Source organism: Apodemus sylvaticus, chromosome 9, assembly GCF_947179515.1.
Source record: "Apodemus sylvaticus chromosome 9, mApoSyl1.1, whole genome shotgun sequence".
In the NCBI taxonomy this organism is placed as follows: domain Eukaryota; kingdom Metazoa; phylum Chordata; class Mammalia; order Rodentia; family Muridae; genus Apodemus; species Apodemus sylvaticus.
In genome coordinates this window covers 21,908,283-21,926,164 of record NC_067480.1, presented here as the reverse complement: position 1 = coordinate 21,926,164, position 17,882 = coordinate 21,908,283, and the positions used below count along the sequence as shown (strand labels likewise).

The 17,882-nt window shown below is 44.3% G+C and overlaps 1 protein-coding gene across 8 annotated transcripts in view; it reads right to left on the bottom strand.

Annotated features, from left to right (window-relative positions):
* The window catches only part of Hdac4 (histone deacetylase 4), a 246,455-nt gene that overhangs the window by 128,573 nt on the left and 100,000 nt on the right, over positions 1-17,882 (bottom strand). For all 8 annotated transcript variants that reach the window (XM_052192276.1, XM_052192275.1, XM_052192279.1 and 5 more), the window contains one exon: positions 155-226. In XM_052192276.1, the coding sequence (XP_052048236.1) occupies positions 155-226 (72 nt within the window). The remainder of the gene's footprint in view (positions 1-154; positions 227-17,882) is intronic.

The window sequence follows — 17,882 nt, the reverse complement described above, 5'->3', positions numbered from 1 at the left end:
CCAGGCACCAAAGACACCTGAAATGCCATTTGAGTGTGCATCAAGTGCAAAGCATTCGGCTCTTATCACATGACTTCCACTTCTAAGTGACCTGTGCCTCCTGTCATACTCCCCCAGTAAAGAAGGACTTCACAGCACAAGTGTGTTGACTTACCTGTGCTGGGCATGTGGTTCACACGGGCAGGATTCAGCAACTCCACAGGCTGGTCTCGGCCAGAAAGTCCATCTGAGAAATAGAGGAGACACTGGCTTCAGAAATGCTGAGTTGCAAGTAGGTTTTCTGCAGGCGATGGTCCCCTCCTTTTAGAGGACAGTTTCAATTCCAGCACAGATTGTTTTTACTTGCCAGAAAAAAATGAAAAGCTCTTTGTAGAATAATCAAACAGCCCCCAGTTGAGATGCGGTGGCCTGGGACTCCTGCCTGAGGGCATCTGGTGGAGCTAGCAGGGCTCACACTTAGGCTTGGCCACACTGGGCTTAACAGAAGTGGGCTTCTCTGCAAAGACCACAAGCAATAAGAAAAGAGTTCTTCCCCTCTTCCAAGATAACAGTGATGGGTCTGGACTCAGACACAAACAAAGCTGCTGTGCATGACGGTCAGAGGGAAGCAGGGGCTGGGGTACTTCAAGGAGCCCCGGGGAATGCCTTGCCCACACCAGTGAACTTACAGATTACACAATCATTTCTTTGAAATCCATTTTTAGATCATATTCAGGAAGCAATCGGCTGTTTTGACTTGAGGCAAGAACGAGACTAGAACCCATCAACCTTCAACGCCTGGTATTGGATAGATAAAAAGACCTCCTGGTGCCTTTGTGTTTGCCAAACATGAAGGAAAGAAGACCCACAAAACCTTGCAGAACCGGACCTTTCCTTTAAAATCAACATGTCACAAGTGGTATTAAATGTTCTGCAATGACATGCATTCCTCTGCAGCCCTGCATGAGCAGTTCCCACGAGTCAGTTAAAGAAGAGCACAGTAACTTCACAGGGCAGTCATGCAACTCCCACAGACAATTTCAAAGCGGAACACAAAGAGGCCAAGCAGAGGAGCCAATCTGTGTGAGGAATTTCAACTCTGAAGTCAGAGCCTCAACCCAATAAATCCCAAACATACCCCTCCAAAGAAGAGAAACATGCGGGAAGCTGTCTGAGTCACACAGGAGACAGAGAGGGATGCTCCTCAGTCCTGTTCAGAACCAAACAAGGGTGTCAGACAGCTCCCTTCCCTCCCTCATCCCAGCTCCAGCACCCTCAGCATTTCATGATGGTCAGAAGCAGCACACCGAACCTATCTGGGGTACTGTGGCCTATGCTCCAGGGTTCAGAAGGAAGACAGAGAGGTCACTGCCACACCTTATAGTCCCAAATAATCACCCCACCACTTAGAGACTGAAGGCCTTCTCAGGAGCACTGCCACCCGAGACACCCTACCACGGGTTGTAAAGCCAAGGGCAGTCTCCTCAAATTTTGTCTACTCAAAAAGAAACCTCAAAAGGCAAAAAACACTTCCTAAGTCTTTCCTTCCTGCAAGGAAGTAAGTGTTCACTGTAGAAAGCAGTAAAATGCACCAAAGGGTAGGCTGTGTGTGTGTGTGTGTGTGTGTATACGCGCGCGCGCGCACACACACACACAAAGTTACAGCCTGCCTTGCTCTGAGGAACCCTCAGGGTTCTTCCTATTCCTGCCACTGGTGCATCAACAGAAGGCCTCCTCTAAGTCACCTTACCCTTCCATCTGGGAAAAGCCCAGGTTCACTAGCTGACCAGTTCAGAGCACTCCAACCCTGGCACAGTATGCCAGCAGGCATGGAGACTATTTCTGAAGTATGGGCTTGAATTGGTTGGTATCTGTCCTGAGCTCTGAGGGTCCAATGACTTTGGATGGCACACAATAGTACCTACTGCAATCCTGAAAGAGACTTCCCACATTTCCAAGTGGCTGATGCACAGTGCAAGTTAGAGACACAGTTTATATTTTCATCATGTGGCATGACCAAGTCTTGGCCCACATGCAGGACCTCTTGGCTTTTTACTGGTGTATGTCCCTTAGCCTTCAGGGTGTATTCACTGAGCATACAAATTAGCTGTCTCACCTCAAACAACAATACAATGATGAGATAACATAGACTCCACATAGAAGTCATAACTTAAGCCTGACTTGTTACAGCCTTCCCTAGAACACCAGCTCTCACACCAGGGTGATGTCCTCTGATTAAGCTCTCACACTATCTGCCTATTGCTGGCATTGATACTACCACAGAGAATGGGGAAACTTCAGGTCTAAATTATTAAATAGCTTGTTCTAAAAAACAAACAACAACAATCCCTTACATCTTAAATTCATTCTGAATACAACAACAACAACAACAACAACAACAGCAACAACCACTTACATCTTAAATCACATTCTGAATACCAAATGAAAACTTGAGTTCTCCTGCCCAATCCTGCCCAAGATAGGAGCCAAACTTTGTCCAGCATATCCACTCCGGGGATCTACTGCCTACTCATTACTCAGCAGCTGTTTCTATTACCAGACCAACTGCCATGGTACAGCCACACTTGCATCCAAGTAACTCTTGTTTTACTTAATAGTGGCCAGCCACAAATCACAAGACAGTCATGTGATCAATTCCGGTACACCAAGGAGAAGCTGAAAAGGCCTCTCGGCCAATCTCGCCATCATCCCAAGAGAGTAAGTGGCACACAGGACAGTTTTGAAAGATCACACACAGAACTTACATGAGCACTTTGTTGTGTTTGCTCTAATTATTAGCTGTTATTCTCTTGATGTACCTGATTTGTCAACTAAACTTTATTACTGATACATGTGCATAGGAAACCAGCACACAGAGCAGTTGGCACCCTCTGTGCTCTCAGCTTTCACGGAGCGTTTTGAACACAACCTCATGGATAAGGAGCCAACTATCTTTGCACTGACTTTCTTTTTTAATGAGAATAAAAAGAAGAGGCACATAATGGCTGAAGTCCCCAGGGATAGAAGTCCCATTCCTATAGGGTTGGGCTCATTGTGAGAATAGTTTTTACTGTCATCTTGACAATCTATAATCACATGGATAGAGAGTCTTAATGAGGAATTATCTAGATCCAGGTAGCCCGTGGGAATGTCTATGAGGGACTGTTTTGACAGTTAATTGGTGGAGGAAGTCCCACCCTAAATGTAGGCATCAGGATTCATGGCTGAACACTGTTTAAAAGTGAAGAAAGCTAGCTCCAAGCAAAGATGCATTTGTTTCTCTCTGATCTAGACTGTGGATGTGTTAGCTGTGTCTTCTCCTCAGTGATGGAATTATAAGCAAAATAAATCCTTTCTCCCATGACTTGCTCTTAGTCCAGTTTATCATGGCAACACAAATGAAACTGAAACAGTGATCATTCATCCTCTTCCTGTCAACAAGCTCAATATTACCAGTCAAGAGATTTTTATGAGCCAATTTCTAGTCCTCCTGCCTCTTCCTTTACACTCTAGAACAGTGAGTAGGGCTGGGAGCCCCAACCCTAGAATCTCAAAGACTTTCCAGTGACCAGAGTCCAAGTCAGATTCTAGCCTATACTGGATTTGAATGAAGAAGAACAAAGACATCCTACAGCTCAGGAAATTGCACGGAAGGCCATATCCTGTTCTTTTACTGGAGAGACTGTTGCATTCTAAAAATAGTATCCAAATCCCTAGCCCTACATCTTCACATCTTTGGGGAGCAACCTCAAGATACCTGGACTCCAATCACTGATTCTGCACTACTGTGATATGGCATGTCTGCCTCCCAGGTAAGAAGCGACTCTGAGAAGAGGATCATCTGCAAACACACATCACCTCCAGGGGCCTGAACCTCCCTGGGTCACTTGCAGACCTCAGCTCAAGATGAACTGGCTCTCCCCCTTTGGGCTCCTTCGTGAACCTTCATTCAGCTGCTCACAGTAAGCCAATATTGCATCCCATATGCTGTACATGGCACAAGGTGTGATGCTTTGTTTCTTGGTTTTGTTTTCTCATGAGAACAGCAAAGAGGTCTGACCAGCAGTCAGCAGGATACTGTGTTGCAGTTGGCATCTCAATGCTCAGCCAGCTTGCTGGTACTGTGCCCCCAGGATCACACCTTCCTACCCACTGTAGCTCAGCACATATTTGGCAAAGCAGGGTCCAACATTCCTCTCTAGAATCAGCCAGAGCAATGATGGCCCCTGAACTATCACATTAATAGAAATCTGTATCTGAACCACCCCCCAAGTCCTTCAACCCCTGCAACACGTACAGAGCCCAGCTGCACCTGTGATGCTGTTAAGTCTCCCAGAGTTGCTTGAAAGTATTCAGTGTCAAAACTCTTGAGCTACTTGGTCTTCTTCATAGGTGTCTGATGTTTTCATTACAACATTTAAAATATTACAACATAACACTATGTACGCTGTTTAGGTACTTTACCCACTTTAGTTTGCTGATGCACACTGGCAATGGGCATCCTTGGCTCTCGCTACTCTTCCCTTTCTACTCACCTATCCACTCTAGCTCTCTACATGGGAAGTGACAGTCTGGCTGGTGCTCCCTCCCCCAGCTCTGTGCAACTTTCTCTTACAGCACTAGGCTGGGGCTATCATCAAAAGGATAGCGATCAAAACCTCCTGCCTTGTCTCTAGTCTTCTAGTCTCTAGTCTTCTGTTTTGGCAAGAAGCATGGCACAAACCTGTTGTAGGTTTCTGCCTGGTAACTTTTCCCACGCTAGCAAGGAAGCTGCCTGGTGTTTCCGGTCTGCCCGGTCCCATCTCTAATTAGGAATGGGTGCTTAATGTATTTAACTTTTCTGTATCAATGGAGAGGCAGAGAAACTTGTCCTTCCACCTGAACTTTGGTGAAATCCTTTTTCTCAATATTGTTTCCCACAGGAAAAGACCTGGCCAAGTTGGACAAGTTCTGAGAAAAACAGCCAAAGTCTGGAGACAGTAAGAAGGTACTGAGACGAAACCCTCTCCACTCTGGACTCTAACCCTGCAGACTCTTCTCAGGCTTAGGGTCACACTTCTGCCCGCTGCCACTAAAAGAAAGAGAGTAAATTACTACATTAAAGCACTTGGTGGGGGACTGATATGGGGAAAGCTGGGGGTGGTTATCTAATGAATGGTGGGTTCCTTTTCTACTGGAGATGTTTTTAAATATATGGCTAAAAGGAAACCTTATAGGTAAGGGGTAGCCACGATAATTCACACCTTCATGATATTCCTGGACATTGAACACTTTAAAAACAATCTTTGTGGCCAGATTCTCTGTAAACTGTTCTCCCTCCTTTTAGCATCAACTTTTAAGATAGTCTGTGTGGGAAGTTGCTCATGAAACATAGATTGCATCTCCTAAGGTTCCTCACAGGCTCTCCTTGGTTCTGATGGCCCTGTCAGGACCTGTCAGGTCATGCCCTGCCCTTATTCTCATGAGTAAACTTAAGAGGAAGACAGTGAGTAAGACCTAGACAGTGAATTACTGGCTGTTCCTATCACATCATATCAAGGGCACTTCTATAGCACAAACATATGTCCACCCAAAATATAGGTTGAAACCTGACTGCCAAGGTAACAGTGCTATGTGGTAGAAGGCACTGCTCTAGGGAAACTGGCTTCTTTCTCATAGGGCTAGATTAATCAGAGCACACACAGCTGCTATACAGACAGCCCAGCTCTCCTATCAGGCTTACACATCTAACTTACACTATGTTACATGGAGCACCACACCTTTACCAGAGAATGGCCAGATGCCAGTAACATGTTTCTCAGCTTTCCCATCGCCTTTTATACAAATTAGCCAAGTTTGGAGTATTCTATTACAACAACAGAAAATCAAGTTAGTAGATACCAACTTCCTGTGTGAATGCTGACCACCCATGTGACTGAGGTATATCTCACTGTTGTCAAGATATATCTTTGATTTCCCTAACCATTTTATTACCTCTAGGAAATGTCACTACTTATAGGTCATACATGAAAAGATACATGCACTTTTCTTGCCCTGCCTGCATCTTAGATGATGTAAGTTGACAAGGAGTACCTCACGGAGAGAGGGTATCAGGTACCAGGCCTAAGAAGCCAGGCACAAAGGCACAAGTGCAGGGCTGGGTCAGATGCTGCCTACATGGCTTCAGGGGCTCAGGTAATGACAAAGGACCAAAGGGAAGGTACCTACGTATATGGGTCCAGGTTGGCCTCTGCCAAGTACACACAACCAGGAGCTATAGGTCTCATCTCTAAAGCAGGGTAACTACAGGCCCTCTCAGAGACTGGGTGAAGACAGTCCCTCTCTGTCCTCCTTGCTGCCCTGCATCAATCTCTAGAGAGCTTACCTCTTGCTACACACACAGGAAATGATACCACTCCTCTCAGATCCACCCTTGCTCCTGTTATCTGTTCCTGCCACCAAGATCTTTGTAAAAAGTTTGAAAGGACACTGCCCCCTGGCCACAGCCTGACTCACTGCACCAGGGACAGCAGGAGGCAGCCAGTGTCACTTTACCTCTGGAACCATATGGCAGTGTGAGGCTGCAGGGTACAGAGCTGCTGGTGCTGAACGAAAATCTGACTTGATGAGAAAGCGAGGGATTCCTAAGTTAAGGATATTTATGCTGCATGTGTGTCTTTTAAAACTGGGTGATGGAAACATTAAAAAAAAAAGAAAAAGAAAAACAGGCTAGGACAAGCATGATGGTTCAGTAGGTAAAGCCACCTGCCCCTAAACCTGACAATCTGAGGAGTCCCACAAAGTGTCCTCTGATTTGAATACATGTATGGGGGGGCGCGCGTGCACGCGCGCACACACACACACACACACACACACACACACACACACACGCATGCACGTACGCACATGCAAGTAAATATTTTAAAATGAAATAAAGAAAATAAATTTGGAAAACTTAGATTAGCTCTTACAGTCTAGGACAAAAAAGTAACAATCATGAACACTGCCTTGTATTGAACAGAGGGAACACGAATGGCTGTGTGTCTGAACAGCAGTGAGAGGACACTTGTCACTACTCACTGCCTCATCACCCAGCAGCTCTGTGTGCAGTCACAGACAACTCTACTGCCTCTGTGCGTTTAGTGTGGCTTTACTGGATTTGTTTGGATTCAGAGGGCAGCATATCATCTCTTTGGTTCATTATAAGGCCATTGTGCCTTTGCTCTGACCCATGTGACCAATGGTTGGATCCTCCTGGCACCAAAATATGCCATTCAGCTAACTTATTCAAGTCTGTCATTAGTGGCTCAGAGACAGAAAGGATCAGCTATCAGATCCCCACTGCACCCCAGGCTGGCCCTGCCCCCACACAGACCTTCCCCTACTACTCTCCTAAGCTGAGGCTGAGCTCTCCCTATGCCCATGCCTCTTTACTCCACAGCCCCTTCCAGGCAAGGCAGTACTGGACACCCAGCTAACACTAGGCTCAGCTTTCAATAAACCCAGCTCCTCCCTGTGTGAATTTCACTAATAGCCTTGAGTGCCCCAATCCATTAAGTTCTGCTTTTTCTTACCACACAGGTTATTGAGAAATACCAAAGTTCTATAATAAAGCTCGCATCTGCCCATTAATAGGAATTAAACTTTAATGAGTAAGTGTCGTGAATTCCTCAGGCATGCCCAACATAGTTTATGTGTATTTATTAGAGAAAATGAAAATGGAAGAAAGACTCTCTTTCTCTAAGCGCTATTTTTCCTTTGGGGTAATCAGGCAGACATTTAAAATGTCAAGGATAACCTATGAGGTATCCCTGCTGATTTTCCCCTAAGAATCACTACTAACTCCAACCCATAGTAGGGAGAGAAGGGATGGGAAGGGAGGGGAGGAGAGTGGAGAGGAGAGAAGAGAGCCAGTCAGGGATAATTTTTTGATCCTGCTTTGAAAAAGTGACTAAGGAGGGCTTTTTTGCTTATTTTTAAAATAGCCATTACATGGGACACTGGTGACAATGGATTTTGTCTATTGGAAATTCGGCTCAAGGACAGACCATAGACCCAGGAGTGGTCTATGGGCAGCTCTCACATATGAACACCTTAACTACCGTGGCAGCCTCCGTCATTCTCACAGAACTGCCTTCCCGATGGACTTCCTCCTCTGCTGAGCTAACTAAGACTGGCTGCAGGCAGACCGGCCCTTAGCCCAGATAGTCATGGCTCTTTAAGCTCTGTCTTAGCACAGGCAGTACATCTGACCTCTGTCAAATCACCAGGAAGGTCCACTGTCAAGGACCATGCTCTCAACTGGGGCAAAGCACAAAAACACTCTCTGTCCCCTACTCAGACATCACACAGAAGCCTAAACCTGCATTCAGAGGGAGGCATGGCAGGCCTGAGCCACCAAGAACCCCAAACCGGCTACCTACCACTCAGGAAACCTTCTCTAGGAAGATATAACTGTAGAAAATGGCAGTATGCACACAGCCAAGGATCTCTAGAAACAGGAAACACACAGCATGTCCACGAGGAACGTGTGGAGAGCCCAGCACACCCACTGGCAGGCACTGTCCAAGGGGAGAGCAGTCCTAGCTTAGCCGTAGGGGATCCTGACACAGAGCACATAGCTAGGTATGCCAGAGACTCAACAAGTACTGAGTGAACCAGTAGGTGTGTGACAGAAAGGATGCAAAGGGATATACAAAAGAAACATCTTTGTCTGGACGGCCATCATAGCCATGTCCTAGCGTCTCCCAGCCAGGGGCATCTTGTGGGAGGTGCTATACATTGGCTCTCAGGGACAGGTCTGCCGCAGAGAGCAACATGATCCATCAGACATTTGTAAATGGGCTCAGATTAGAGGACGATGACCTAGCGAGCTCTGCAAACAGCACTCATCGCTGTGCTCCAGAACGTGTTCATCCCTGGGGGTGGGGTGGGGTGGGGTGGGGTGGGGGAGTAATTGGGTGCATTGTTTCAGGACAGTTTTACTCAAAGTAGAGGAGAGGAAAATAACCTTGGAAACAAGATATGCATGTTCTCCAGAGCCTGTGTAACAAGTACTGGGTGATGACTACAAAGGATAGTACAGTAGTACCCACAGGCTCTTGAACTACATGTGGCAGCCCTCAATACAGGCACCTTCAGTCAGGCAGGGACATGAGACAGGGACAGCTATCTCTAGCAAAGATGCAGCCTCAGCTCTGATGCCCACTGGGTCTGAACTAACCTACTCTAGACATCAGCAGTCTATCTGTAGGAGCAGAAGTTGTAGTAGTCAACTCAAAGAGGACTTGAGGAGAGAGGAAAGGCCACCACCTGTGGCCTTGAGGCCTGGGAGGTTTGGGTCATACCTGCCCGGCTGTAGCAGTCTTGCAGCACCACCCTCCAGCTGGACTCCCTTGTCTGTTGATCTGACTAAGATTGGCTGATATGAGGAGTTATGTTGACTTATATTATAGGGAAGACCATGATCTGAGTTCAGACAGAGCCTAGGCTAGCTCTTCCCTAAGGTGCTCCACCCCACAAATGCCAAAGCATCTGACTCCCTGAAAAGGGTGAATCAGCAACCAAATCTACTTTATGGATGAACCTGCCTCCAGACACTGCTAAACATCACAAATCAGCTAAAGGTGTCTGTGGTTAAGTGACAGGAAGCTGGAAAACAGGTAGATGTTAACAAGCAGGAATGAGTCACTAATCCACAACAATAAACCCTAAGTAGCCATCAGAGACTCAGAGGCGGCTTACCCTGTGGCTGAACAGTGCCGAGCCTTTTACCCACCCTCCGTGAGCTCTGCCTGCCCTGCGGTTGGCAGTCTTGACGATATGCCTTTGAGAAGACTTGGATGCCAGAGCAAGGATAGCACAGAGGACATAGCAGCAAGTGCTAAAGGGGTGGACTGACCAGTGTGGACTCCCTCCAGCAGAAGGCAATACAGGTTCAAAGACGTTCTCTCCTGGAATTTTGTAGAATTAATATTTGCTTCAATTCATTAAAAAGACATTTTCTTTTTCTAGACTGGTCTTACAGAATCTTCCTAGTACTGAGCCTGCGTACTGAATTAGGAGCCTCACAAGTCAGGCTCCTGTTCCAAACTGTGACTCAAGGGTTACAGTGTAGTTCAAAGATAGGAATGCTTACCTAGTAGGCCAAGACGACATGTCTTCCTAGTGGACCATGCAAGGACCTTTTAGGAGCCAAGGAAGAGGTTGCAGGCAAGAACTATCACTGGCTTCCCTAAAGAACTCTTTCTACCAGACCAGTGAAACAGCAGGGGAAACTGAGAAGGAAAAAACAAAATCTCTGCAGAAGCCTGGGATCCCCAAGCCAGTGTTCATGGTGGCAGGGCCTCTAAAATCATTACTGTGTACTTCTGGAACCCTAGGTACAGGAGTTAACGTAAACCTTGCTTAGAACCTGGGAAATCTGACAGTCCCATGAAAACAAAGAACAATGGCTCTTCAGAGAGCAATGTCCTACTGCAGATGAGTTCTTCCAATGAAAATTTAAAATTATAAATGATGGTAAGAACAGTCCACAACCTAAAAATTAGTGAAGAGAGCAAAACAGAAAAATAACTGTAATATATCTTCAAATATTGTAAGGAAACCGAACAAGATATAAAACATGAATTTTAATTAAGTATATTTCAAAAAAAGTTATTAAATAAGTTAATATTTACACTTTTCTTAAAATTATATTTATCAATGGTATCCTAACTGCAAGATATGCTAGGGCAATGGTGGTATAAGATTTGTGGGATAACCATCCAATAAATGATTTGACTTAATGCCCATGTTACGAGATGGAACCTATATCCAACACTGCTTGGGTGACCAAGCAACTACAAAGGGTACTCTAAATTAATATGATCAATGCTTACATGAATTCACAGAGACTGAAGCAGCATTCACAGGGCCTGCACCAGGTCCTCTGCATGCATATATTATATATTCCAGTTTAGTATTTTTATGGGATTTCTGAGTGCAAAAGAGTGGGTCTCTCAATATTATGTCTTCTCTTGGGCTCTTTTCCTTCTGTAGATTTGTCTCATCTAACTTTGATGTGATATTTTTTGTTTTATATTATTATATTTTACTTATATATTTTATTACATTTTAAAACTTTTATTATTATTCCTTAGAAATCTGTTCTTTTAAAATGAGATACAGAAAGGGAGTAAGTAGATCTGGATAGGAGGTAGGTAGGGAGGAACTGGAAGACATAGAAGGGAAAACCACAATCGAGATATATTATTGAGAAGTTGATCTATTTTTAATAAAGAAAATATATATTATGTACTTAATAATAAAAGTTAAAGGGAGTAATGAAATTGTTCAGCAATTAAGAACACGTTTTGCTATTACATAGGTCCCAGTTCCGTTTCTTGCACCTATGTTGGTACACAACCATTTATATAACTCCAGTTCCAGGCAATCTCGTGCCCTCTTCTGATATCTATAGATACCACACAGACACATGGTGTACACACATAAATGCAGGCAAAATATGTATGTAAAATAAAGTATAGAAATCTAACAAAATGTTTTAATAATAAGAGTTAAAGAATAATAATTACAATGAAAAAACAAAACCTAGAGAAAAGATGCTCTTGTAAAGCAGTTTTTAATGCAAATGCTTAGGAATGAAAGTGGTTTTCTAGAATTGCTGGATTTGCTACAGACAGACTACAGACCTAGCCCACTGGAGTAATGAGCACATGACTAAGAACAGCCAGTACAGACCCAGTGTGAGCTACTGAACCAAACCCGAGAGACACACACAGTGGAATACTTAATAATGACAACACTCCAGAATTCAGAAACATTAGAGTTCTGAAGCCCTAATAGTATAAACAAGTACAAATGTCCTCTCTCTGAGGACAACATATGAAAGAAAATTTTGGAGGTAGGAGATGGAGAGGATAACTGGGCAGAAAACTACTTTCTGATAGCAGTAGAGGGAAAAAAGGATAAAAGATAAAATTGCTGAAGGGTGTGTAGCTAATGCCATTTCTGTATGTAGGTAAACTTTCATTCAAGAAACGGAGTGTGTGTGTGTGGTGCAGGGAAGACACTTTCAGACTAACAAAAAATGTTTACTGGAGCTGGAAATATGGCTCACTTGTTCTATTGCAGAGTACTCAGGTTCAGGCCCCAACCTTCACATGGTGACTCAAAACAACTTGTACCCACACTTCCAGGGTATCTGATGTCATCTTCTGGCCTCCACAGGAGCAGGCACATGGGGCATATACATATACATAGTCAGAATATTTATATGTATAAAATAATTAAAACTAAAAGTATTTAACATTCAGAAACTATGGGCCAGGGCTGGTGAGATGGCTCAGTGGGTAAAGAGCACGGACTGTTCTTATGAAGGTCCTGAGTTCAAATCCCAGCAACCACATGGTGGTGCACAACCATCCATAATGAGATCTGATGCCCTCTTGTGGAGTGTCTGAAAAGAGCTACAGTGTACTTACATATAATCAATAAATAAATCTTAAAAAGAAAAGAAAAGAAACTGTGGGCCAGAATAACAGCTAGAGGATTATTTCAAATAAAGATGTCATCTCCGTGTGGAATGCAATGATCAAGGTTAAGATAAAACACTAGTGAACCCGTAGTAAACACAGCTGTGCAGGAAATAACACAAAGTTCACACAATCACCAAGACTACTATTACCACAAGTTATGTGTCTGAAGACTTGTTTCCCTTGTGTGTGATGTTGTGTAGTATAGAGTGTGTATGTGTCTGTGTTTTAAAATCACTGTTTGAAACACCTTGCTAGCTTGTTACATAAATACAAATTCCCTAGTACAAAATTTCCCTTTCTACTTTGATACTAGAAAACCCAAATTAGTACATTTTTAAGGTTGAAGCAGGCTGTTTCACTTCTAAGAGCCGATCATTTTTCCTTTGGTGCCAATTTCTTTATTCTTGAATGAATCACATAAAGTGTAGCTGTCCTTGAAAACTGAGGGCAGAGACGCCAACTGCCCACCAAGACTGCTGCTTTCCATGAAGAGCAGGCAAGGGACTGCAAAGCTCTGTAGCAACAGTCTAGTGCTACTCTAAGGAAGGCAATGCTCATTAGCCCCGCCTGAGAACAAAAGCTAGCAGGAGCCTAAGTGATGTGAAAGCAATCACTGCTGGGCATGGACTATTCCCTACACACATCACTCGACACCACATTTGCATGTCCGAGAACCCTTCTTTGAAATCAGTCACACTTATGCAACTCCGTAAAAAATAACCAGCAAAAGATTGCTTAGTTAAAAGTAACCAGCTCTTGGGTAAGGATAAACCAGTCTATGCAAATAATGTTGTATTAATGCAAATATTATGTTTGTCTTTTATTATAATGCAAACAGCATCTGTTTTGCACAGCCACTGCCATTGCTTTGTAGTTTGTGCTGAGAGACTCAACTGAGTTCCAGCTGCTTGTTAAGAGTGGAGAGCAGATTTTCAGAGAGCAGAACACAGCAAGCAGCTCTTCAAAAGAACAGAGCAGACAAATCCCATGGCCTCTCTCTCACTGAGGAAAAGAAACAAAACTGAGAATGATCCCAGAATCTCTTTTGTAGAGATTTAGCTCTGTGGGGGGTTGGGGTGGAATTCTTTGTTAAAAGTTTGGGATGAAATTAGGATTTCTTTTCATAGATTCATTTGCAGGAAAATCCACTCATAACAACACAGATTTAAAAGGGAAAGCTGAATGTGACCAGGGTCTCTAGCTCAGCACCATGCTGTCTGACATGCCCAGCCACATTCCCTACCTCTAGAAAAGAGGCATTATCTGGAACAGCTATCTGGTCAACCCAAAGCTACTCCACTAATTGTTTTCTACCTGTTTGCAAATGGAGACAGAGACAGAGAGAGAGAGAGAGAGAGAGAGAGAGAGAGAGAGAGAGAGAGAGAGAGAGTGAGTGTGTGTTGGGGAGGGGTGTACCCATGATGCTGGGACAATGACTTTCAAAAGCAGAATGGACAGGTTGGGGAATAGGTGGGTGCATGGGTGGGCAAAGCAAGCAATTATATATAAGGAAACTGATCACAGGAAAAGAAAACTGGCTTCAAATGGATTCAAGTTCCAAGTCTCTACTCAACCAAGAACACCTGGCAAAGCTGGTCCTCAAAAGATTAAGACATCCTGAAGATCCTAAAACACATAATCGGATGTACTAGTCCAAGTGTCCCCAAGCACCAGTGAGGCCACCTGTGTACTATCAGACATGCTTCAAAGTAAGTAGCTATACTCAGACGTACTTGCTGCTAAAACTCAAAAATACCCAGTCACAGGACTGCGAAGATGGCTCAGCACTCTGTAATGCTTTTGCACAGGACCGGGATTCAGTTCCCAGCACATATCAAATGGCTCACAACTGCCTATAATTAACAGTTCCAAAGGATACAATGCCTTCTTCTGGTATCCATGGGCACATGCACTCGTGCACATAGCCACACATAGCACAAATATATACATAACAAAATATCTTCAAAATATCCACCCAAGTAATTGTTGATGTGAGCATCAGGCCAAACATCCTAAGAGCCAATAACAATTACCTCAGATTTACTTTTACTCCCAGTAACTGTCTCATAGGTTACCAACTACCTCATGCTATTCTCCTATTTCCTCTAATAAATGCAGGTGGAATTTCTGGTCTTAACAAAAATACCTCAAGTTGGTGGTACTTAAATAAACTTAAAACAAAACACCCACAAGAACAGGGTAAAGATGTCTTATCACAGGGAACAGTCAAAAGCTAGACAAACATCAAACATCTGTAAAGGTACTGGTAAGTTAGCCAAATAGGAAGGGATTGCAGCAGCAAATAGAGATCTGGGGGTAAGCCTGACATCTGGGGCAGATTTCCACTAAGGATCCCACACAGGGCTCTCAGGTAACTCTGCAGAACCATCAGTACTCCAAGCCTCTTTTACACACAACTTTCCTGAGTTGAAATCAAGGGATTAAAGTGAATGAGAAAAGGATAGAACTCTTTCAGTCAAAAAAATCCCTAGACATCTATCCCTTTCCCTCAACCCCCAGGCCAGGGCTCCAACTCCCCTTGTAATGACTATAACCCCTAAATTGAGGAGGTCAATAAATAATAGTTTGGTGTACTTTTAAGAAACCACCAGTCAGTATGATTTACCACATTAACAAATAATGAATTTTACATTATCTCAACAGAGAAACACGGATGAAGCATTCATTTATTGGTAAGATTAAATACAAGTGAGTGCCTCACAGAAATGTTGGAACAGAAACTCACAACCTTTGATTGATTAAGGTATCCCAAAAGCAAACAAGGGGACCGACAAGATGGCTCAATGGGTTAAGAGTACTTCCTGTATAAACATAAGGACCCAAGTTCAAATCTCCACCACCAAGGTTTTGTGGGGAAGAGAATTAGATATGGGAGCATGTGCCTATAACACTAATGCTGTAGGGGAGGATTGCTGAAGCTTATGGCTACCATAAGCTGAATAGTCTAGATTCAGATTTAAAGACAGACCATGTCTCAAGGTAAAAAGGGCACCTACCATCTTCTACTGGCATTCATATACATATAGGTCTCTCTCAGACCCTCTTGGTGTCTCTGTCTGTCTGTCTGTCTGTCTGTCTCTGTCTCTGTCTCTCTCTCTCTCACACACACAAAACCACCACCACCACCACCACCACCACCACCACCACCACCACCACCACCACCACCACCACCAAATAAACGAAGATCTGTAGCAAGCATCTCAGTCAGCATGGACACAAAAGTACCACTTGCTTCTCACCCCACTAGAGCAAAATTCCTTCCATACATCTAGCCTTGCTAAAGGCAAGGAAAAGTAAGAAAAACAAAATGACCATCACCTATACTTGGCATGTAGAGAATCAAGAAGAATCATCAAGACAGGGATTAATAAATAGAGATAGTCAACAGAAGGCCAATAACAAGATCATATTATGTTCCTACATATAGCAATTAACAATAAAATAATTACAAAATACCAAAGATGTATCTGGAGAGATGGCTCAGTTGTTAAGAGTACACACTTTTTTCCCAAAGGACCTATAACTCCATGTATATCCAGCTACAGGGGTATTGGCACATGCACACCACACACAACCTCTACCCCCCATACACTTAGAAGAGGGGGTAAAGTGTATCAAGTAGGCTAGACAAGATTTGACCAAAAAAAGCACAAAAGCAAATCTTTTTAAAAAATTCAAAGATAACAGCATTAATTTGAAAAATCTGCATGATCTAATACAAGGCATAGAACCCTTGTACATGCAGAAAGCCAGTAAGACCGAGTGGAAGTCTATGCTCCCTCTACACCGCCCTTACACACAGGGGTGTTCTGTAAGGAGAAAAGTATGGTCTGTGAGAGCTGGTTGAGTGTACCCAAGTCATCCTCAGAATGTCCTGAGCCTTCTTCACAACATTCTGGATCAAGTCCTGTTATGAGGAGGGCACCTGAGTCAAGTCATCTCCTCCTCCTCCTCCTCCTCCTCCTCCTCCTCCTCCTCCACAGGTACACAGTTCCCTCTGGCCTGTCACTCCTCTTCTTTCCAACAGCCCATACTGTGTCAGAATGACCTCAGCAGGTCATTCTGGGAAACAGCCTAACTAGCAGGGCTTATGTCCATAGTGGTTTCCATCTAGGATCCCTCCTCTTTCCCAGGGAAGGTGAGGCACACCCACTGCCCTGGGAGACAGTCTTGGTCTTTTCTGGGATGTAGATTCTTGCTTGAACCAGAGAAACTTGCAGAGGAGCCTCGTCCTGTCAGCAGCCACTATGCAAGCACAGCTTTCTGCAAGCTGTGAGCCCCTCAAAGAAGCACCAGACCTGCAGTCTCTCCCCAACCCACAGAGGCATACACCCAAGGTTTAGGACGCTCAGTCTGCCCATCTGTCTCTCTATCAGCCTGCCTGCCTCCCTCCTTCCCTTCCTCCCTCCCCCACCCTCTGTGCAGGAAAGGATAAGATTAATAACACTTATCCGATTCTACAAAGATAACTAGAAAACTAATAGGAAAAGACTGAGCTTTAGAGCAGCTCCAAAGTCACTATAGAGATTAACTACACTAGAGCACATGGCAGGTCCTACCTGATGTGCCACAGACAAGAGGAAGAAGAAAGGGAGCTATCCTAAAAACCACAGTAAATGAAGCCAGTGCATGAGCACACCTTCATACCCACCTGGGGTCCAGTGCCTCAGGAGGCTGCTGTTTGTGCTTCTGTGCGACATCCTGAGAGGACATGATGAAACACCATTCAACTATTACCCCAAACAGACACCAGCCAGTGTATTGAATGATAGACACATAGGGAACCCAGATGAAACACCATTCAACTATTACCCCAAACAGATACCAGCCAGTGTATTGAGTGATAGACATATAGGGAACCCAGAATGCCACAGGCTCACAGAGAGACTCTTGTGGATCCTCTGACAACCCAGGCAGGAAAAAGAAGCCTTTGAAGGTGTCACCTTTCAGAACAAAAGGTGGTATCCTGAAAAGAATAGCAAGACAGAGGAGAAACCCTCGGATGAGAAACAGTGGCACCCTCAGAGGGTTGAGTATCCCAACTCAAGACCACACACTATTCCTCCATTAGTCCAACAGGACAGAGCAGCCCCACCATCTTATGTTAGCTGGTAACTCTGCCAGGAATCTGAGCCAGGGCAACCAAAGATTCTGGCAAAGTATGTATCCAGAGGGGTTTTGGGTTACCTGAGCTTCGTGATAGTGCCACATGAAAAATCCCATTTCCAGGGAATGCACCTTCACCTGCAAGACTTGGGCACAGGGATCATCCGTCCATGTCTATGAGCTTAGAGTATGGAAGATACCCCACTGAAAGCCCCTGACCTCAGAACTCACGAGGAAATGGCTATCCACTCCACACCA